The 22,554-nt window shown below is 39.4% G+C and overlaps 2 protein-coding genes and 1 long non-coding RNA gene across 3 annotated transcripts in view; 1 reads left to right on the top strand and 2 right to left on the bottom strand.

Moving 5' to 3' along the window:
- Nucleotides 1-7,134, top strand: part of VWDE (von Willebrand factor D and EGF domains) — a 35,826-nt gene extending 28,692 nt beyond the window's left edge. The window contains exons 22-31 of the mRNA XM_066318098.1: nt 277-372; nt 463-558; nt 1,083-1,178; nt 2,430-2,525; nt 2,912-3,007; nt 3,498-3,593; nt 3,693-3,788; nt 5,083-5,178; nt 5,731-5,834; nt 6,944-7,134. Of these exons, the coding sequence (XP_066174195.1) occupies nt 277-372; nt 463-558; nt 1,083-1,178; nt 2,430-2,525; nt 2,912-3,007; nt 3,498-3,593; nt 3,693-3,788; nt 5,083-5,178; nt 5,731-5,834; nt 6,944-6,964 (893 nt within the window). The 3' untranslated portion in view covers nt 6,965-7,134. The remainder of the gene's footprint in view (nt 1-276; nt 373-462; nt 559-1,082; nt 1,179-2,429; nt 2,526-2,911; nt 3,008-3,497; nt 3,594-3,692; nt 3,789-5,082; nt 5,179-5,730; nt 5,835-6,943) is intronic.
- LOC136360689 (uncharacterized) overlaps nt 1-22,554 on the bottom strand; it is a 538,204-nt gene that overhangs the window by 309,108 nt on the left and 206,542 nt on the right. The window lies entirely within an intron of this gene.
- Nucleotides 12,404-20,056, bottom strand: LOC136364452 (wnt inhibitory factor 1-like). The gene is made up of 5 exons (XM_066324458.1): nt 19,793-20,056; nt 16,956-17,051; nt 15,043-15,147; nt 14,538-14,633; nt 12,404-12,963 (listed from the first exon to the last, which is right to left on the bottom strand). The coding sequence occupies exons 1-5, from the start codon at nt 19,968-19,970 to the stop codon at nt 12,854-12,856; spliced, it is 585 nt and encodes a 194-aa protein (XP_066180555.1). The 5' UTR covers nt 19,971-20,056; the 3' UTR covers nt 12,404-12,853.

Genomic DNA, 22,554 nt, shown 5'->3' with positions numbered 1-22,554 from the left:
TGTCTTTATAGCTTGCAAGTATATTGTTACTGTGTTATCAGTGGAAAGTGTGGTATATTGAATTTTCTCATTTTCATTATTGATATTGGCATAGCCTACAGGCTTTTAGTTGTATGGATGCCCTTAAAAATACTTTCCTGATCTGTCTTAGACTCTGCATTTATGGACTTAGTGGATTCTCTGTGATGGGTTTACTACATTAGACAAGACACAATATGCTGAAATGCCACTTTCATTTTCCTTATTCCTTTCTTTGTTTTCTTCATTGCCTTTCAGCAAGATGTAGACAACCCTGTGGCAAAAATATGGAGTGTGTGGCACCCAATATTTGTAAATGCAGGCCTGGTTATGCTGGTTATAACTGTCAGGCTGGTGAGTATGGCATGTTAATTTTGCCTGTGGTAACTTATATGCACAAATTAATAATTTGCAGAGTGCTGTTATTTTTTTTTTTTTTAACAGCTCTCTGCAGACCTGATTGCAAAAACCATGGGAAGTGCATTAAGCCCAACGTGTGTGAGTGTTTACCTGGATACAGTGGCTCCACCTGTGAGGAAGGTAAATATAGCAGTTTTTGTTTTTAAATCCATAACTACCCAAAGGATGCTGTGAGCAACTCCCATGGCTGTTTGTTCTGACAGCATGAAGATGTGTTCATTTTACTGTCACTTTAACAGAACTCTTGAGTTACATTTTGGTATATGTCCTGCTTTTCTTGATATACATTGAAAATGTTGCTTATGATTGGATATTCCTAAATTTAGCTTTCACATTAAGTAGAGCAGTTCACCAGTGAATGTAGTTGCCTTGAAGCTAAACACTCCTGAAGAGTGGGAAGCGCTGTCTGGAAATTGTGTCAGCTTTCTTTTCTTCAGGGTGACCACCACTGTTGGGACTCTGTACTATTGAAGTTAAGTTGTTCTTGTTACTTAGTCTTGTCCAAAGGTATTGCATATATCTCCTTATTTTATTTCCAGTTTTTTTGCTCACTGACAGTTATTAACATTTCATTTTGTATAAAGCATAACCAGTCCATGCATTTTTGTAGAGGTGATTTCTTGAACAATATTCTGTATCTGCAGCACATTGTAAACCACCGTGTCAAAATGGAGGCACATGCTTGGCCAGAAATCTCTGCACCTGCCCATATGGTTTTGTGGGACCAAGATGTGATACAAGTAAGCAAAAGAGAATAAGAGAAAAATACACAATGTTTTTCCTGTTAGTCAAGTGCAAGAAAGCAAATTATAGTTTAAATTTTTTATGCCTTCTGTCTAATGCTAGCAAATGACATAATAGCTGTGCCTCTTTGAAGGTTCCCATACCTGGGCTTTTTGAACATGAGGTAATGTTTGCACATAACTATGAAAACATAATGCACTATAAAAGCAGCAGATAATTTATATTTTATGATTCACAAATATGGAAAAATTGAGTACACTGTGTATGTGATACTACCTGTAGAAAAACACACAGATGTTTCATATGTCCTGAAGCTTTTTAACTTCTTTCAGCTCAGATTGATTAGATACTGGGGTACATTCAGAAGCTAGTGTCAGTGAATGGTGTGTCAGAAAGACTGGGAATTCAGAACCACATGATGGTGTCTTCTTTCCTTTTACTTGGTCTGAAAATTGAAAAATTTGCTGTGATCATAGCTGAAAGATTGGAATTACTTTGTCTCACATAAATTGTCTTTTACATATCAAATCATACATGCTGCAATTTGGCAACTCCAAATTTTGGGTTGATTTTATATGAGTAATTTGTATCCTTCAGAGAATCCAAATTTAGATATGCTGTTTATATATTGTTCACCTGAATGCACCATTGCATTATTGACCCTGAATTCAGAAAATCCTTTGTGTCCTCCTCAAATCTCAGGACTTTTGGTTTTCAGTTTTTCTTGTTCTAATTTCAATTCTCAACAAAAATACCCTGCTCTTTGTGAAGGAGTACTAAAGAGAATGAGATGTTTTCCTGAAGAAATGATTCATGGTTTTCCCCAGCCGTGATGTTTTAATGTCTTTGTTTGTTAGTCTCATGTTCCTGTGTGCACGCAGCGCACTTGCATCACGTAACACAGTCCATTTGTCTCTTAGCATTCCATTTCTTATATGGATTAGAATTTTTATTTAAACTTCTACATTTTTAACACTAAATATAGCCAGACCATGGATATTTGCATGGAAAGATATTTTATTTACCTTTGTCATCTGTGCTTGCTGTTACAGATTTAAGGCTAGATTACTCTGTTTAGCAATTCCTCTTCAGCTACAAATTGTATGTTCCTTCCAGTGTTACTTTTTGGGAAAGAACTGAAAAATTAATCAAGAATAATTCGTAATGTATCTCTTTCTTGTTCTCCCCACCCCCTGTCTCCTCCGCTGCCTTCTCTTATGTTTTTGGCCCACTTTCTTGGATGGTAGTGGTTTGCAACAGACACTGTGAAAATGGTGGTGAATGTCTCACTCCAGACACCTGCCAGTGTAAACCTGGCTGGTATGGACCTACCTGCAGCACAGGTAACACCCCTGCAGCTTCCATGTTCCTGGGAGAGCGTCCATAGGACTTCCCATTGTTTGAAATTTGGAACTGCATGGCTCATGTGGCAGCAGTGGGCAGCAAAATGCTCTCTGTTTTAGGGTCCCCGTACTCTCTTGACCCCCTGCATGGTAGTTCTGCTGCCAGCAGCACCTCTGGGAAGTCTTATGCTGATCTTTTAATTTGGGGTAGAATTAAACGTCGGGAGTTAAACGTCGGGAATTAACACTGAATGTTAATTCTGTGGGAATGACGTTACCTGCAGTTATCTTAGCTGTTTAATTCCTGTTTCTGAAATGGACGGACGTATTTTATGGACTTTATTTGGATGTCATACTTCCCACTCTTCCTGACCCTATTTCTGCAGCAATGTGTAATCCAGTGTGTCTCAATGGTGGTTCCTGTACTAAGCCAGATGTTTGCCTGTGTCCACATGGATTTTTTGGTGCCCACTGTCAGAATGGTAATATTTTCTTTTTTTCTTCTCCCTACTTCTTAGTTGCCATTATGAGGAAATCTATGAGAAAACATTAAGACACAAAAGTAACAATCAATTCCTGTATCTGAGAATCGGTGTAAAACAGAGATTACATTAATTTTTAGATTTTATGACTGATTCCACAACTCTCCAAGGAGAATGAAGACTCATAATTAGCCTTGTATTCCACTCAACATTTAAGCAGCTTTTGTCCAGTTCCATTGTATGTTACGTGTAGTCTGGTTACTTTTGTACACATACAGTTGCCAACATTGACTCCTTTTTATCCAATTTTGTCTTTGCTATTGATTTTTACACCAAACCACATTAATATGTTTTTTACAAGGCAGGCCTGATAGTGTTGAATGTCCACACCAGCTGTCAGAATCTTAGTGTTGCACTCTTGTTTTCCAAAAGTATATCACCTAAGTCAAAATGCAATCTACAGCATTTTCCTCCTATTTGTATGTTTTAGCTGTCTGCAGCCCTCCTTGTAAGAACGGTGGTCATTGCATGAGAAATAATGTCTGTACTTGTCCTGATGGGTACACAGGCAGAAGATGTGAAAAAAGTAAGCCAGTGTTAAAATCTTCCTGTGATCCAGAAATAGCCAATAATTTATTCTGTAATCAGTTAAATGTGTTAACCAGCAGATGTTTTTGATTTTAAGGTGTCTGTGAGCCAAGGTGTATGAATGGAGGAAGATGTGTAGGCCCAAACATTTGCTCTTGTCCTTCAGGATGGAGAGGAAAAAGATGTAACACTCGTAAGTACCTTGTAGTTACCAGGAGAACCATACCTTAAAAGTAATATGAGACTCAGGACAACTCTGCCCATGCAAGTAATACAAAGTTAGTGCCAAAGAACTTAAGAATATAGACATGCTGAAAAAACGGGTGTCTATAACTTGGCAGCAAAATTTAGGGTGGAGAACTAATACCTTGCAGTTCTTAGGCTAAATCATGGCTAATCACTGAATTATCTGTGAAATTCTTGTATAGCAGATATTATTTGTTTCTTTTTTGGATTCTTGTCTAAATAAAAACATGTGCATTTCTGCAAGGAGATGAGTGAAAAAAGCGAAAGAAATCCAGTTTGTGCTGTAGGACATAAAACCAGATATAACAGAAAAAGAAGTTCAGTGAGATATTGGAAAACTGTGGAAACGGTTGGACATGATGTGAATGAACGATGCATTGGGCACAAGCTCTTTAGGACAGGTAGAAGAAGGACTGTGATGGTTGCATATCTGTGGGTTGCATTGTGGTTTAATGAAGATATTGATGGTGCATAAATAAATTGTGTCAGCATGGATAAACCACAGTCTGCATGAAAATCAGCATGGAAATCCCATAGCTAAAGTGTTAGTATCTGTCAGACTACCCACCCGAGGCTTGAGAACTGATGTGGGAAATGAGCTCTCTAATGTCATGGAGGAAAAATAAATTTCTCTTTATTAATTTTTGTAATTATTGGAAAGGGGTAATTTTTTGAAAAAAATAAATAAATATTATCAGTATTTACAGGGGTGAGATATTCTTGGACACTGTGGAAGAGAGATTTGATTATCAAATAGTCAGCTATGAATGAATGGAAATGATGGTGTGTTAGATCATGGCTTAATAAGCAGGGACAAATGTGCAGACAAATGGATCACTGAAAATAACTGTGGATCAAATGTTCTTGAGTTGATTCATTGGGTGTTCAGTTGAATGACAGGCAAAATATCTCTTGCCAAGGTGTGTGCTTTAGAAAGGTAAATTTGGAAAAAATAAAGCTCTTTAATGATGCTCTCTTAATTCAGTATTTTAGGCTTTTGTAGCTATCTCTGACACAGCAGAACCTGTGAATGTGGGTTTTGGTTGCAGGGCTTTTTATTTCTAGTTGCCTCTCTTCTTTAATATCCTGTTGGCTTAGACACAGATTTGAGTGAAGGTGATGTGACTCTTGTGACTCTTGTATGAAAAGCACTCCACCTCTTGTGAGCATCCTGAAATCTGAATAACACCTCAATGTAACCACTTGGGACATAACCATACTTTGTGATGATGTTTGTGCAGCAATCTGTCTTCAGGAATGTAAGAATGGTGGGGAGTGTATTGGACCGAGTACCTGTCATTGTCCACCACAGTGGGAAGGAATCCAGTGTCAAACACGTAAGAATGATGCAGCCTGAAACTTCTTGCTTCTGCACAGTTCAGAATGCTTCAGTGCAGGGAAGTCCTCCTATACCTTGGATGCAGTTTATCCACATCTGTGTCAAAGGCAGGATAAAGAGTAGAGATTGCTCTAGCCCTTCTGAAGCCCTCCAGGATCTGATGGCACTTTGGAACAATGGCAGTATGTGTTGGTTTGCTCCAGTGCAACGTGCTTCTGCACAAGCTCTGAGAGGCCATTGTGATAGCTTGAAATAGCAAGATGTGCTAAAAAACAGCTTACTCATGTTCTTTGTACAGTCTCATTCATGCCCTCAGCATGTTCTCACGTTAAATCTGCATCAAAGCAAGAGGGGGATGGGATAGATATAAGAACACTGTTGGCTCCATGTGACCTTTAAGTCTCCTTATGCTGAGGAGTGTTACCCTATGAAAATACCTTCCAAGGTCTTGGTTCCTATAACAAACAATAAATATCTAGTGATAGCATCCACTTTTCCTTCACAAGATGTGTCCATGAATAAAGCCTCATATGTACCTCTCTTATTTTAGCTGTTTGCAACCAGAAGTGTCTGTTTGGAGGCAAGTGTGTATTGCCCAACGTGTGCTCTTGTCGTCCTGGCTACACTGGAGTCCTCTGTGGGAAGAAAATTCAGGTAAATGTAGAGCCAAGACACCATCACAATACAGCAATTTAGGAGTTAATTAACTAGTCCACCCATGTCCAGTGAAGCAGCAGAATATACACCAAATGTGTATTTTGTCTGATTCCTTCCTTTCACCCTGCAGTGATGGAAAATTAATGGAATTCCTAAGAGCTTTTCCAGTAATTTTTAGGTTCTAATACTTACAGAATTGTTCTCAGCACAAAATGTAAATGTCCTTTTTTTTCAAATTAAGCTGATTGTCTCTTGTCACACAGTCGGAATTGATAACTACCCTCTTCACAACAACAGCCACTACTTTCTTTTCCAGCATATGGCCTCATTTTAGGGAAGAGTATCTTACTGATAACTTTCTTAGCTTGCATCAAGTCAAGCTCTGATCTTTTCCCAACTAACAATATTGCCAGTCAGTTCATCAAGTGTAACTTGGAAATAACTTTACTTTTTTGTATCGGAGGGAATGATGACCATTTTTCTGTTTTGTCATGCAATTTCCTGTTGGATTCCTTTGCTTGAGTGCTGATGGTCACTCACTGAAGTAATTTGATTAAACATTTTGTTACAACTGTTTTGTGATGTATGAAGTAAAAGCATTCTGCTCTTCTTGTATCATCTATGGTGTTTCTCTTCTAATTTTAGTGGTTTTAGACACATTTGTGCTGCCAGCAGAATTTCAAGATGGGGTAGATGTGTTTAAGAAACTGAAACAAAGAAATGCTCATACATATTTTGAAAGTATGCAACTATACATCCTATATCAATGAGACTGTAATGTCTGTAATATGGATTTAATGTCACCCAAAGAGAGAAAAAAATTTTGGTTTAAAGGCTTTCATAAATATGTCCTGCATAGAGTTAGTATATTTTTAGTCTAGAAAATATATATATTGTTGGTCAGTCAGTCAGTGCTGTATCATACATTGATCAAAATAACACATTTTCTCAATGAAACAAAAAACCTATAAGTACAAGTTTAACTTAATGTTCTGATTCTGTATATCAGGCAAACAGAGATTCATTATAATTGTTTCATAAACTATATCATGAAAATGGCTTGCCTCATTAAAGTCTGGTTTTAATATTTGTTTTCTCTCTCCAAGGTACAAAGACATAATGGTTGAAGTGTGGCAATTCTGTTGCAATGCTTCATGGATGTATGAGACTTGAAAACAGCAAAACGGTTGAAGGCAATTACAGAGTTCATTTAAATGAAAGGAATATTCAGAAGATATTTAAAAGATTCATATTAATCTTTTAAAAGATTCATATTAATCAAAAATGTTGGTGAGCTTCAAAACAACAATCTTGTAGTCACTAAAACATAACTGTGACTTTTTTTCTACCTCATATACAAGCCCCACAGCCTCTGATGTCTTAATTGAATTTCCAGATCTAATGACTGAGCCCAAAATTCTGCAGTTTATTCATGTAGTCAACTGGACTATGAAATTTCTGTTGAGGGAACAGGACTGTAGCAGCTGTTGAGTGACTCTAGCAAGGAAGGCAGCACTTCTGCACTTGTGAATGGTATCTCCAGTTTACAAACACTGTTTACATACACGTTATTTGGCTGCAGACAGAAGAAAAAGCAGAATTGTTTTTTCTTGTTTTGTGTTTACATTGGTCTTGTTGTAATGTCAAGCCAGTAGCAGGGAAGGAAGGGAAAGCAGAACTGAGGCTGGGCTACTAACACTGAAGGCAAGGCTTCTGCTCTGTTAACAGTCAGCTGAGTGCAGAATGACTGATTGATCTATGACAAGCCTTTGCAGCCAGAAGCCAGATCCCAACTTTTCTGTTTTGACTTCATTACTCACATTCATGAATTTGAAGAGCCAGCTACTGAATTATTCCTGTGTCTGTAAGATTTTTATGCCTCTGTCTGAGACGGCAGTCAGTAATATGACGAAATTTCATTCTCAAGACTCTTAGAGAAATTTAACAATGCTTTCAGTAATGCTGAATGTTAAAATAGGAACTAATAAGAGGAGAAACTTGTTGTACATCATGCCATTCATATTCATCACGTCAGAAAGTATTTGTAAAGACTTCACATAAGATTTTTTTCCATTACCAATTACTCCAATGAACTGTTAGCACCTACCAGCTCCCAGATAGTTTTTGAAAAAATAAAATTCCAGTTTTTCTGATGTTTCCTACAGGGGACTTCTATCTTCTCCTAGAGCTGTGAAAGACATTTCAGTTCCTACCATAACAAAGTGAGCTCTGGTAATAGACACAAACATCCCTTTAGCTAAGCCATTGAAGTTTACTGCTTTGGTTTTTTAAGCCAAAAATAAACATCATGACTTCCTGTTCTCCTGAGCAAGATTCAGTTTATATACCCTAATTTTGAACAGGAAGAAATTAGAGGTAATTTTGCCATTTACTGCCATTCTGGGATGCTGATTACCAAATCATGGCTGTTAGGAGCTCTGTGCCTAGATTTCTCCTCACCTTTTGATAGTCTTCTTAAGTCATCTTGCAAAGTTAGCTGGTATTTTGAGAGCTTAGCGTCATTCCAAAATGACACCTCATGGATTTCCAAGTGCCTGACCGGTGTATTTAAAAAATGTCCAATTTCCCACTCACATTTTAAATTTCAGTGTTTCCATAGTTTCTTTCAATCAAGCATCCACATGGCTGGTATCCTGATGGTCTGGGAACCATTACATTATTCAAAACCTACTCCTCTTGAACCATTTCCTTTCACACATCTCACAAAGACATCGATGAACAAAATCTGACTAGGTCTTGGAACTGTTTTGGAGACACAAGGTACTGAAAAAATTTTTAGAGTACAAACACACCAGTATCATATAATCTCTTATTGTAATCACTGCTGTTCCATGTGTCAGTTACAGAGGTGCTGTGCAAAAAAGAAAGATAACATCTGCCTAGAGCACTGCTAATAGTACTTTGGTAAATGAATTTGTGCAATCCTTCACTTACAAAACTTAATCAATACATGTATGTGCATTTCTAGGAATTCAGGCACAATAAAGGGGTTTTTTATTATAATTGTTAGTGTTTGCAGTTTATTTTCAACGGTTTCAAAAGCAGAAATTATTTCTCTTACATTTTCCAAATGCAAGATGTGTGAACAAAAGCACAGCCAGAGTTTTGCTACAGTAGATAAAAATTCTCAGTGCTAAGCTGTGCTATTTTTGCTATTTTCCAGCAAGCACATGGTGCAGAAAAATTATCAGTAATGCAAAATGCCAGGCAGCTAGTTCAAAACTGCCCAGTAATTACATGATTAGTTGAAATTGTTTTGTTCTACGTTGTCCATCATATACATGAAACAGAATTCACTGTAATTAGAAAGCACATGGCAACAATACAGTAAAACTGCTCAGTGTAACAAGATGCAGATTTATATAGAGGGCTTGTGTGTACAGAGGTTAACAGAACTGCTGAAATTGTAACCTGAAATTAAGCCCAAAAGAGTTAGGGGATGTGGAAATGCGGAGAAGGGTTGGAGATGACACAGTTCCACTCTGAAGGAATGAAGGGCTGCTTGCATCAAACTGAAGGTTTTGCAGTGATTCCTGCAACATTATGCATAACACCGGTATCTTAGTTGAATTTTCTTGCATGATTTCTTTAGGCACTAAAGAGCGCTGGAAGGTACCTATTTGCATCATCCATTTATTACCTGGTTGTACAACAGTTGCTCTGCAGGCCAGCAGAAATTCTCCCAAGTGCACATTGATTTTTGCCCCGATCTTGAAAAGATGTTTTAAAATACAGTGAATGTTCTCTGAGGAAGGGCTTGTGTCACAGAAAATACCACAGATAGTCATGTTGGCCATGACTTAAAAATAAAACCGTAAGTAGGCCCTATGGGAAAGGCTCTCTCTTTTTACGAAAGTTAATTTTATATTTTCATAGCTGAGAAGAGAAAGCAAGTTAACATTTCCATTTACCAAAAGCACACCCACAATGAATTATCAGCACAAGCCTTAAAGTAATTAGGTATAAAAACCGAGGCTACCTGACAAATTGGCTATATCTACTCCAGTATTTGTCCAAATGGAGAAACACAAAGTTTAAATTCTCAAAATACAGCACTGGGACACATATACAAACTCATGTGTAGAGGTTAGAAAGTTTCGCTAATTACTAAAGTTGTTTATGCAGTTTCTATCATTTAAAGGTGTCACATGCTAGTATCAGGTCATTTTACCCAACTTCTACCCACAGGTCAATTTAGCAAGCAAATGATATTTTACAGCTAGACCAAGTAAATCCATTGTGACCAGAAGCACTTAGAGCAGAAGAGAAAACATAAATAAAAATGTGCACATAAGCAAACTAACAAGAAATACCTCACCTTTCCATGCACACTCTAGAAAGACAGAGTATCAAAAATGCAACCACCGCAATATCCCTAAAATTTTTACACTTGTTTTAGTGAAAACCAAAATATCTGTATAAGGTGTTACAGTCAGCTCTAATGGATAAGGGAGCTAGCATGTTCTGTGTTGCTTTCTCAACCTTTTCTCGACTGCATGCTTGACTTATCTCCCCAAAGGAAGACATAACTATCTCCAAAAGTTACATGCTGTAACTAGTATGTTCAACCCTCCAGTGAGCAGAAAACAAAAGACAAGAATTACTGATAATTCTTTTAGTCTTTTTAGCATGTTTAACTGTGGAAATAAAAATCTGGGGACACAGACTGTCATTAATAATACATTCTAATATTGTTCAACTCTAACTAACTAGAAAAATCATTTTTAAACTTACTTGAATTGAATGATTAGAGGAAATATTTCTTAAAAATCAAAACCAAAAAATAAAAACCTCACAAAGAACACTGTAGCCAGTAGATGGTGCTACGTTCAAGTAGTATTTCTGAAATATGCCATTGCATTCTGTGTTGCATCAAATTACTGCTTACTTCAATCATTTCTAAGCAGGAAAGTAAATTAGCATGTTTTGCCCTGTTCAAAACAATTGCCTGAGACAATTACAGGTATCTAAATGACTGCTTTTGATCTCTTGCTCCTGACAAGGCCAATATCTCTTCCAGCTTCTAGTCACTATTACTGTCACTTTTGTCTTTATTAGTAGAAGACAGACTTTTCGCGAATAATACTGAAGTATTATGCCTCTTTGTATTTACATAGTACTGATTATTTATTCTAAATTTTGGGCCTGGTGCAAGTAATATTTTCCCATTTATTCCCCTGCAAACAGTATGTCACCTGAGGTATTCGATCTAACTCCTGAATTTTCAAATTATGGCATGATGTAGTGGACTGTGACAGAGAATTACTACATCATCATCATCATAATTATCAGCAAACCTCAGAACCATTGATGAAATCGTCTTGTTCCACTCATGAGGATCATATTTTTGCCAGCAGATGTGAAATAGCCAGTGTATCGCAGCAAAAACAGCACAAAAAATGAGCATTCCTCTTATGCTGTGCCCTGTCCCTGCAGAAAATCCTTCACAACATCTCCGCAGCAGGTTTCCTCTGAAAGCCTCCAAAGCAAGCGCTGGAGAAAGCCCAACTATGCCACACAGAAATTGCTCATAGGAGTCTCAGGAACTAAACCATTGCCTTTCAATTGCCCTCTGCATGCTTGGGCAGTGTCTTGTAAAGAAGATTGGTAACTGAGAAGACCCCATTACCTTTGCCTCTTTGCTCAGTGTCTTGCAATCCCAGGAGAAACAGCTCCATATAAGTCACTGCCCATGAGAGCTACATGTTCTGGTAGTTAAACACAGTTAAAATGTTGTTCCAACAAATGAACTACAGTACTGCATAGCTAAAATTCTCCCACCCAAAAAAAAAAAATCCAGTTTCATCTAAAAGATAATGAAAATCAATATCTCAAGAAAATAAAAATAGATTGGAGCATCATTCGGGAAGTTGACTGATTCAGTCTGTATGCTTTGGCAAAGCCTTCCTCAACAGGACCATTCAAGAAACAGCAAAAGTGAGGCAAGGAACAATGAACATAGGAGATTCAGTCCATTCTAGAGCCCATTCAAAAGGCTGCAAAACCTAAAAGAAGCCAAACAGGAATATCTCCAAAGACAAGTGTCAACAACCCCCACGCATGACTTGTGACAGGCACTGCTAGTCTGCAGCCTCCCATTATACTGCTCCTGTAACCATACAATCTGGAATACATAGAATTATCAGTGTCTCCAGAAGAAAAATACATTTCCCTGTCTCACTGGGATAAGGAAAAGAAATAAGTGGAAGTGAGAGATGATAAGACAATATGATTGTAGAAGCAGTCAAGATAAGGACTCTTAGAGTAACAGCATGGATTAAGCTCTTAGGAAGTAACAGTAGAATTATCTGAAGTATTGACGGGGGAGTGTTAGCTGTTGGGGATTTTTAAAATACTGTTTAGCTGATTGAGATCCAGATCAGATTGAAGGGGGAGGGATAGGAAACAAACATAAACCAATAACCATGATTTAAATAAGATGCTTTGCAGTTTTGTAGTGTTCCAGAAAGATGCAAACTCTGCAAGTTTCTTCTTGCAACTCAAGAAGAAGGCAAATCTCAATTAATTTTACTTAATCTCAAGGCAAATTATATTTGAAGTAATATTCACTTCTGATAATCTGAATTAAGAGCTTTTTGTTTCATGTGCATTTTAAAAATGTAATTATATAACACAGTAAGTTTAGTCAAAGGGGAGAAAAATCAAGAAGAGCATAGATCTATTCTGAAGTACTTGATTTAAAGAAAATTTTATTTCAATGTCAGCTGTATCAACCAAGGCATAACATTTCTGCTTATAAAGAAAAGATGAGGAGAAAACTTGTCATACACTGCACACAGTTGGATATTTGTAACAACTTTGTTACAATCAGCAATACCTTCCTTTCCTATAGAAGAGCATGTACTTAATAAAGTGAGGACAAAAAGCTGTCTGAAATCCAGTTATCATGCTTTTTTAAGGTCCCCCACTGCTGCAGACTTCCTCTCTGTACAGCTACATGAAGAAAAGTGCAGCTCATCATGGCTGAAGTTGCTTCAATCCTTCCTTTTCTTTGTACACTGTGGCCCAGAGTATGGCAGTCGACATCTACACACGTTTGGAGCGATGCATTTCCCTCCGTGCTGGCAGGGCAGTTTGCATACAGCTGAAATGAGACACCAGACACACAGCATGTCTTCAGCACAACACAGGATCATTTTTCTTTTTGTCTCCCTGCAGTAGCACAATTGTTCCCTGGTGACTGCACTGGGACAGTATAAATAAAAGCATAATGGAAGAACTGAAAAGCAATGTCTCTCAATTTATGGCATTGTGGCCTTCATTGGAATACAGGCACAGTATGTCTAGTCTTATTCATGCTCCATTTCCCTTTTAAAATACTATAATTTCTGTTCTTTAAGGCACAGGCTTTTTTGAGATGGATGCCCCCATAAAAGTGAGAGAACAATAACAATTCCTGCTGAAACTTATTCAAGCCGGTGCTTGGATCCACACCCATAAGGAAACAGTCACCTCATCCTGCACTATCTCACACACTGCCCTCCTCTTCCCCCACAAGAGCAGAGGAGGGCTGAGTGGGAAAAGCTTCAGCTGTCCCCTGCTACACACCAGTTCAGCTGACAAGCCAGGGGCTGCATTTGATTATGAGCATGTACACCAAAAGAAGTCAAACTTGATGCAGATGTAGTTAGTTTTTGGGAGCAGTGATTATTTTGACATTTAGAACCTGAACACTTAAGCCATTACTGCAGCTGAAGGGAGCTAAGCATTCTATAAGTTCTCTGCAACTCCCACACTGGGCATTTAATATGACCCTCTAGCTCAATACACTGGAATATAAAGGATAAGCATTTTGATGGTCAATGGGAACATCAAAATATTACTTGTGAATATTTGTTTGACCATATATATTGTAGAAGAACTAACGCTAGCTGATTTAGTGCCACAGCCATGCCCACAATCATGTGAAAATATCAGATGCAGAGGACTTAATCCAGAGACCCTGCACCCACAATATCCAGTTCAAAACCAATGTTCACATGAGGGTTTTTCCAGTCTCCCAGAGAGCAAACAAAAAACCTTTTCCTTTTGTAGCCTCAGGATTATTGCCTTTAGCATTAGGGCAGTGCTGTTACAAGCATACAAGGCCCAAGAAGTGTAGATTAAAAACTTTATAATCACCTGCTTTTGTGAAGCAAAGTTTGTGAAAATGGAAGTGGTTTTCCAGCAAGAGTGTCAATACTAATCCTGATTACAGGCAGCTTTCAGAGTTCTAAGAACACATAGAGTTGATTCTATCAACTTATCCTCAAAGTAAGAAGTAAGTTTCAATGTTACATGTCTATAGAATTTAATGAAGCTTCTAACCCACACCAGTAGCAATTTTACTTCTGTAATTTTCAGTTCCTTATACTGGGGTCTCAGTTTACAGACAATATTTCAGAAATACCAACAAAACATACCAAGCAATTAATTTGGTGACAACCAAAATCTGAATCTCTTTCAAAGTGGAAAATTTTTGTGTTTCTGACCAAATTTAACAGCCATCTACTCCCTGTGCATACTTGTAAGAGCCCCAGTACGTGGAAGCAGCTCACAGTTGCTATTCTAAGATACTTTCCCTGGAAGCTTTGTTAGGCTCTGAAGATTTGAACACTTTGATTGGTAAATCAAACAAGCAGAGGAAAGAATAAATGAAAAATGTCAGAAGTCATTTACCTAAGTGACATGCTCTACCGACCCATCCAGCTGGACAGCTACAAATCCCAGGAGCCACACAAGCTCCATTATTGCGACAACCTTGAGGACAAATTGCTACAAGAAAAAGAATGGGTAAGTCAGCAGGATTTATAAAACTGATGTAAAAGAATCCTGACAGAATGAAAGATTCAGGATGATACAAGTCAAAATGGCAAAATACATTTTCTTCTAGGCCAGATATTCAACTGGTATAACTCCAAAAGCATTTCCAGGACCATGGAAATGGGGAAAAAAAAATAGGTACTGTGCAGTGAATCTTGGTTTAAATGTGAGCAGTTGTATGCCTTAATGCAAAATATTTTCACACTATTTTATCTGTGTAAGTACCTATAATGTAGGTTACTCCTTTCAGTAGTAATGCAATGACATTTCCATACTTATTAGTCCCTTAATACATGTAAAATGTTTTTGTTGCTGCAGTTTTAGAATTACTATCAATAGTTGCATGAATGTAGACACGTACCTTCCTGGCATCTTGATCCTGTCCAGCCAGAAGCACAAAGGCACTTCACAACTCCATTGACAGAGACACATTCCCCCCCGTTCTGACAGCCTCCTTCACAGCTTACTGTGGAAGACAGCATACACCAGGCATTTCAGAAGCAGCAGAGGACTCAAAATAATTGTTTTAAATGGCTCATCTGGCATCCACTACTTGTTTTAACACATCTGCAGAAACTGAAATTTTCTGTTCAGACAAGGCACTGTTCTACTTCTCAGCAGTAACATCACTGTTCATCAGCTACACCACAGGAATTACTAACATGTATATTCCTATAAAATTGCCAAATGACAGCTGGTAAGCCCATAACATGTGGTTAAGGATTCATGTATTTCATTACCTGACGGGACCTACATGTAACAAGAGGAAGAAGAGAAGAGGATATTTGACAAATGAAACTATGACTATAGTCAAGTGAAGCAGTGCTTTCCCAAAGGCCAAATACTTGAGTTAACCTCCTCATTTCAGAATTGTTCTACACATCAAAGCCCTGAAGGCCTTATTAAGGAAGCATTATTTATGCCAGACATATGATGGGTATCAACTGTGGAGGGCACAATCACTGTTCTGTACAATCAAATGCTTCCTTTCACAAGTATGAATGTATATTTTATACCACCTTCACTGTATTGAAGAGAAACAACCTATCCTTCATTATAAAGATGGACAGTTTGCATGTCTGCTTGATAATTTGTAGATAAAATATCTAAATCTCTTGTTCAACCACAAATATTGAGCATAATTTCAGCTAACAAATTTTTGGCACAAATACTGAACATGCAAGGACATGCAAGTCAAATCCAGCACAGCTGAAAAAGCTCTTCACTGTTTGTTTGGATATTACTCTGTCACGCAATGTAAGTTAATGTATTTAATTTTGATTGCATTTAATCAGTCATGGTGACAGAGAGAAGTGCATGAGGACCGGATGAAAGCAAACATTACTCCAGTCTTCTAGAAGGAGAAGAAGGACCCAGGGAACTACAGGCTGGTCTGTCTCACCTCAGGCCCTAGTGAGGTAATACAAGAACTGACTCTGGAAACCATTTCCAGCCACATTAAGGACAAGAAAATCATTCAGCAGGTCTTCACAGTGAGGGTGACCAAATGCTGGTACAGATTGCCCTGGGAATTGTGGAGTCTCTGTCCTTGGAGATATCCAAAGCCATGAAGACATGGCCTTCAGCAACTGGCTCTAGGTAGTCCTGCTTAAGCAGGGAGCTTGGAAATCACAACCTCCAGAGGTCCATTTGAACCTTGCCCAGTCTGTGATTTTGAGATTCCATAATAGCACATTGCCCCACACCACGTTTGTACATGTACAACAGTGATTTCTTGGATTGCCTTTTCCAATACATGCATATGTTCAGTAGGCTTCACAAAACCATAAAAATTGGTCTTTGATACTCCTTCTCTGTCATCTCCCATTAACTCTCAACAATGCATTGCCACACATATCCTCAGTGACTGGCCTCAATGTTACCATCTTGCAGATCCTACATAAATGTTTCAACCACTTAATGGAGAAATATGTATCTATACAAGTATCTATCTATGTATCTATGTATCTATCTCAATAAATTATTTAGAAAGCATCTGCTATAGAGCTAAATGGAATATTTATGTAGCACATAAAAAAGGTATTTTCCAAGGCAAAAAATTTGCTCAGATTCTCACAATACATTTCAGTATGAGTAGTCCATCCCATCCTCCTGCAAGCATGCAGACCCTCTAGGCCATGCATGTCTTGAGAGTAAGGTTAGAGATTTACAGAATTAAGGTCATTACTTCAAAGTGCATTAGATCCAGAACTTGAGGCATCCTAAATTTTCAAACTCCTTGTCTTTCCAAGCTACTACTTCCTTGGGTCTTACCTTTATGACAGTATCTACCCCCATACCCAGGTGGACATCTGCATTTTCCAGGTCGGAGGCACTCTCCCCCATTTTTGCATTTTGGATAACATGTAGCTGTAAGACAGAAAACAAAGAAAGGCTAGATAAATAATGGTGAATCTTACTCAAGTTACTACTTAAATACACAAGAAATTTGCACATTATAATATTTTCATCATTATAATATTTTCATTCATTTTTGTCTTCATATTTTCTAAGATATATCTGCCATGTCCTCTTACATTGCTGATAAGGTGAAATAATTTCCCTGCACGGGGAGCACTTCACCATACTAAGTTTTAAGCACTCAAAACTAAGGAATGTTTTGGGCCTGGACAGAACAGGCAGAAGAAAGACCTATATTAAAAAGGAACACAGCTGAACTGCCAAAAAAAGCTTTTGATAATTCAAGTGGAGAAATAACAGATAAGAAAATAGGTGATAACAAGAAATTATTCAATAAAAAGATGTTGCAGCTTGGGAGGTATCTTGTGATTCTTGAAAGGAAATATCAGACTTTTTACTGGATTCCTGTGTTCCTCTTCGGAAAAATTACATGCTCTGTTCTTTATATCTCTTCTCTAAAATGTCTCCAGAAGTAAGTCAGGATTTTTTTCTCTCCCATGCTCTTTTTCCCCCCTTTTTTCTGCTTCAGCTGGATTTTCAGAAATCTTTCTGAAATTTACAGCATTTGTTTAGCAAGCATCCAAGATAAATGTAACTTTTCTCATCACTCTAATCATCTGTTGAGAGAAAAGCGTCTATGATCATCACAAATTCTGCAACTTTTTCATTGCTGACAGCTTGGATGGGTACAATAAGGTACAAATAAAAATCTTAATTTTGCAAAATTCTGGATAAATTAGCCAGATTGCAAATAAATTACCTATCACATAGACTCTTTCCTAGTCATAATCATCGCTGAATCAGCCCTGCTGTCTGAGAAAACATGTTTATTCACACACAAGTTTTAGAAACTCATCTGTTTCTGGGAGTCACATCTGAGTTAGCTGCTGGTGTGAGATGAACTCTACTTATTCTTTGACTGGATGGGTGAAAAGTATGAAAAAGACGAACAATGAGTAACACCATCCTGATGTTGTTACTCATATACTTATAGCACCATCAAGAAACCTAACTGAACCTACCTTTCACATTAGTACCTGCAGAATGAGTATTAGCAGGCAAGGAAAGGACAGATATGTATGGAAAAAAAACCAGCCAGTGCTCAACTCTCCATAACTCTCACCAGATGCTCTCATGTGTTTGGAAGTGCCATACAAGAGCTCCCAATTTAAGAAAAATTCTGTTTCTGTGTAATTTCACACAGTTTTCAGTTTGGTTTTCTTGACAGAACAAGGGATGAAGCTTCATTGATCCAATCCTTTTTTTTTTTTTTTTCTACATTGATGACCTTATGAGCACAAGGATTCAGTGGTTTCCTTAACAATTCCAGACAGTTCACCTTTCTAGTTCAAGAAACAATCTGTCTCTCCACCAATATTTCACCTCTCCCCTAAACCCCAAAACTTCTAGGACCCAAGAGTTTTTGCAACAGCTCATATAGCCTAGTTTTTAATCTCCACTACACAGCACATTAGCTATACATCATTTGTCACCACCTGCTAGCCTCAGCCTCAAAATGAAACAACACTCCATGAATGATTACAATGCTGAATGAAATTTCCAGCATCTCATTTCAGAGTTTAAATAAATAAATAAATAAATCATGTTTCAAATTAAGGACATTGAAAATTAGAGCAAATATTGTACAATTTTATCACCTTGACACATGGACAACATGCAAAGCAAAGGAACTCCTGACACTGAGTGATTTTTTTAACATTTCATAGACACAAGTGCTACAGTTAAACTTTTAAACAAGAAAAAAGAAAATTAGAAATCCAACATGTTACACTGAACAGAGTTTAAACTAAAACTCTTCTTCATGATGTTTGCTTTCGCATATTAGGTGGCATTTTCAAAAATACTGTGTCTCTCCATGGAAACCAACAGGAACAGACTCCACCCTAGCTTTGTGCCTCCATGCCAATGACCCTGTGTGTCAGGTAACATGCAGGAAGTAAACGACAGTATTTTCACAAGCACAACATATTCCAAATAAAAAGAAATCCAGAAAATAACCTGCTTTCTACACAATCTTTCATGTTTTTGTTAGTGACTAGTCCTGACGAATTTCACCTAGAGATACTAGTTAAATGTTGCTGTGGCTCAGAATGCTGTCAAGACTCTAAGAGCATTCAAGAACCATCTGGATGCAATCCCGTGCATTGAGCCTTAGGATGACCCCGCTTGGGAAGGGATGTTGGACCGGATGAACCTTCTGGTCTCTTCCAACCTGACTGATTCTGTGATTCCTTAAATACTTCCAGGGAAGTATTTAAGTAAGCAATTAAAGCAGTCGGAGGAATAAAACACCAAAGCCTGTCCAGCTAGTGGCCTCTTACCCAACATCCAAGTGGCAAAAAGCTCTATCTATATGGACCCACGGCCATTTCCACAGCGGGGTCTGCTTACTAACGCGAGGTCTGCGCGCTGGCTCTTGGCTGTGCTCCATCAGCTCACCATGAGGCTGTGCTATCACTGCCTCACCTTACCACAGGGTGACTTAACTCTCTTCTTCCACCCCGCCTTCTTTCGGTCCTCCCCGACACCTCACCGCCCGCCTCAGAAGCCAGATCCAAACCCGAGCTCCCCAGACATTCCCGGAGGGATTACTCGGGGAAGGGCCGGCACGAGCGAGAGCGATCGCGGCTCCTGTGCCCGTCCCTGCCGGCGCACCCCGCCCGCGTTACCGTGCTGGCAGCGCTCGCCCTCGTAGCCCTTGGAGCAGAGGCAGGAGCCGTCGGGCAGGCAGAGCCCTCCGTGCCGGCAGCGCGGGCTGCAGGCGGCGGCCGGGCCGGGGCACAGCGCACACAGACACAGCCACAGCAGCAGCCGCAGCCCCGTGCCGCCGCCGTGCCGCCGCGCCATGGCCCCGCAGGGCAGCCCGGGGCTGGGGCAGCTCGTCCCGCTCCGCTCCCGCCTCCGCTCCGCTCGCTCCCCGCTCAGCCCCGCTCCCTCACGCCCCTCTCGCTTTTACCCCCTCAGCCCGCTCCCACTCCTCCTCCTCCCCCGCCCCGTGTCACGGCGGGTGGGACCCCGAGCGCCGGCAGGGCCGGGGTGCCGGGCAAAGGAGGCTCAGGGGTGACCTTGTCACCCTCCACAGCCCCCTCATGAGACGCCGGAACCTGGTGGAGAGGTCGGCCGCTTCTCCAGGCAACCAGCGACGGGACAGGATAAGAGAACATACTCTCAAACTGCGCCAAGGGAGGTTAAGATGGGATATTAGGAGGAATTTTTTCACAGAAGGGGTTTCTAGACATTGGTAACGGGCTGCCCAAGAAGGTGATGAGCCATCATCCGTCGTGGTATTTAAGGAAAGACTGGATGTGGCACATAGTGACTTAGTGGTGGTTCGGTCTGTGATTGGACTCCATCTTCTCAGAGGTGTTTCCCCCTGCCTGACCCTGTGGTTTTATCTGCAGGTACAGAGGCTCCGACAGCAGAGGGGCAGCCACCAGAGTCACACGGTGTCACACGGTGTGCTGGACAAGGAGCCCGCTGTAGCACCCGACCTGCTGGCAACACCCAACACCTGCTGGCCCTGCCATTGCTTCCAGAACAGCACAGCTCTGAACTCCCACCCTGTTTGAGACCCTACAGACTCTGATTTCCCTACACTTCCATCTTTAAAGGTGCCATGTGTGAATATTGTGGCATGATATTCAAAGGATCATTTTCGAGAGAGGACTGATGGGCTGAACTCACTGCTACCTGGCAGAGGAGAGGAATAGAGGTCTCAAGGAATCATAGAATAGCTTTGTTTGGAAGGGGCCTTAAAAATAATCTGGTTCCAACACCCCTGCCACAAACAGGCACACCTTCAACTTCAAAGCCTTATCCAGCCTGACCCTCAACACTTCCAGGGATATGACATCCACAGCCTTTCTGGGCAACTTGTGTTAGTGCCTCACCACCCTCACAATAAGTAATTTCTACTTTATATCTGATCTAAATTTACTCTTTTTCAGTGTGAAGACATTTTCCCATGTCCTGTCACTCCATGCCCTTGTCAAAAGTTCCTCTCCAGCTCTCCTGTGGGCCCTTTAGCTGCTGGAAACTGCTCTAAATTCTTCCCAGAACATTCTTTTCTTCAGGATGAATAGCCACAGCTCTCAGCCTGGCTTTATAAAATAGGTACCCCAGCCCTTGGAGCATATTGGCTGCTCTTCTCTGGACTTGCTCCTTGCCATCCTGTCTCTGGGAATGGCTTGAGTACAATCCTGTGACAAAATAGCAATATATTTCAATTCGATAATGAAAATATTTCTGTTGCAAAGAACACAAACAGATGATCAGAAAACATTTTCCTCTCATTATTTCCAATCTTTCACAAGCATTTCCTATAATTTCAAAAGTTTCCCAGAAAAAACACACACTTTCAACACCAAGACTCAGTCCAACAAAGCATTTTCAGATGAGTTGGAATGACCAGTAGTGGAAAAGAGAGATTATAAGCACCTACACAAAGTGTCTACAGCAAAGTGAAAAACCAAGGGAAAACCAAGCATTGTTTTCAAATTTGAGAGCTGACTTTGAATTACTTTTGCATGTGGCATAAAAGAGCTTAACTTGTTTTCCAGATGAAGCAGGAGTATGATTTGGTAACTGCTTTCACTTTGACTGGAAATTAAAATTTGTGTGATTGCCTTGTAATTGACAGAATAAAAGTCAAAGGTACTTCTGTTGTAAAACTGGCTTTAATCCCTTTTCACACCTACAGAGCATGGAACATACAGTGCATAGCAGGAGTAGAATACAAGGCAAAAAACCATTGCGAGTAGCATGAGGTGCTGTCAGGTTTCTTGCAAAGGTTAAGGCACATGTAACATTACCTTTGCAAGACTGCATTTAGACATTTTTAGCAAAATACCATTAAATGATTAAACAGGAGTAACCTGAAAGTACAACACTGAATATTTGCCTAAAATGTGCCAAATTCCCTCGTGCTTGTGCCTGGGGAACAGAAGCAATATTTAGAGGATACATACATACATACAATTACATTTGTCCTGTGGAAACCTGCATAGAAAATATCCTTTCAAGTAGTAATTAAGGAGCAAAAAGGCCCAGCAATTTAATTACTCATGCACAAGTTGCCATAGTGTTTTGATTTGCTATCTAGAATAAGAACATCCAAACCCCATTCCTATTGCAGTTCCAGTTGTGGTGAGGAGAACAGGGTCTCCTGTTTTCATGTGCAGTATTCCTTCTTGCAAGGACAGGAGTAATAGGATTAGGCAGTGACACCACTTCTAGTGAAACTACTTGCCAGAAATATATTGTGGAATAAATTCTTCCCAAAAGGAATAGTTTCCTTTATGCCATCCCCACAAGAGCCAAATGAGAGAACAACTGAAGACACTGACTCTGGGCTCTATTGTTCTCTTGATATATAATAATTTTACACCTCCTTGACTTCTGCCAATAATTTTGTGCATATTGATTTCTTCCC

Source organism: Sylvia atricapilla, chromosome 1 (assembly GCF_009819655.1).
Source record: "Sylvia atricapilla isolate bSylAtr1 chromosome 1, bSylAtr1.pri, whole genome shotgun sequence".
In the NCBI taxonomy this organism is placed as follows: Eukaryota; Metazoa; Chordata; class Aves; order Passeriformes; family Sylviidae; genus Sylvia; species Sylvia atricapilla.
The sequence above is the reverse complement of the archived record's forward strand: the minus strand, read 5'-3'. Positions and strand labels throughout refer to the sequence as shown.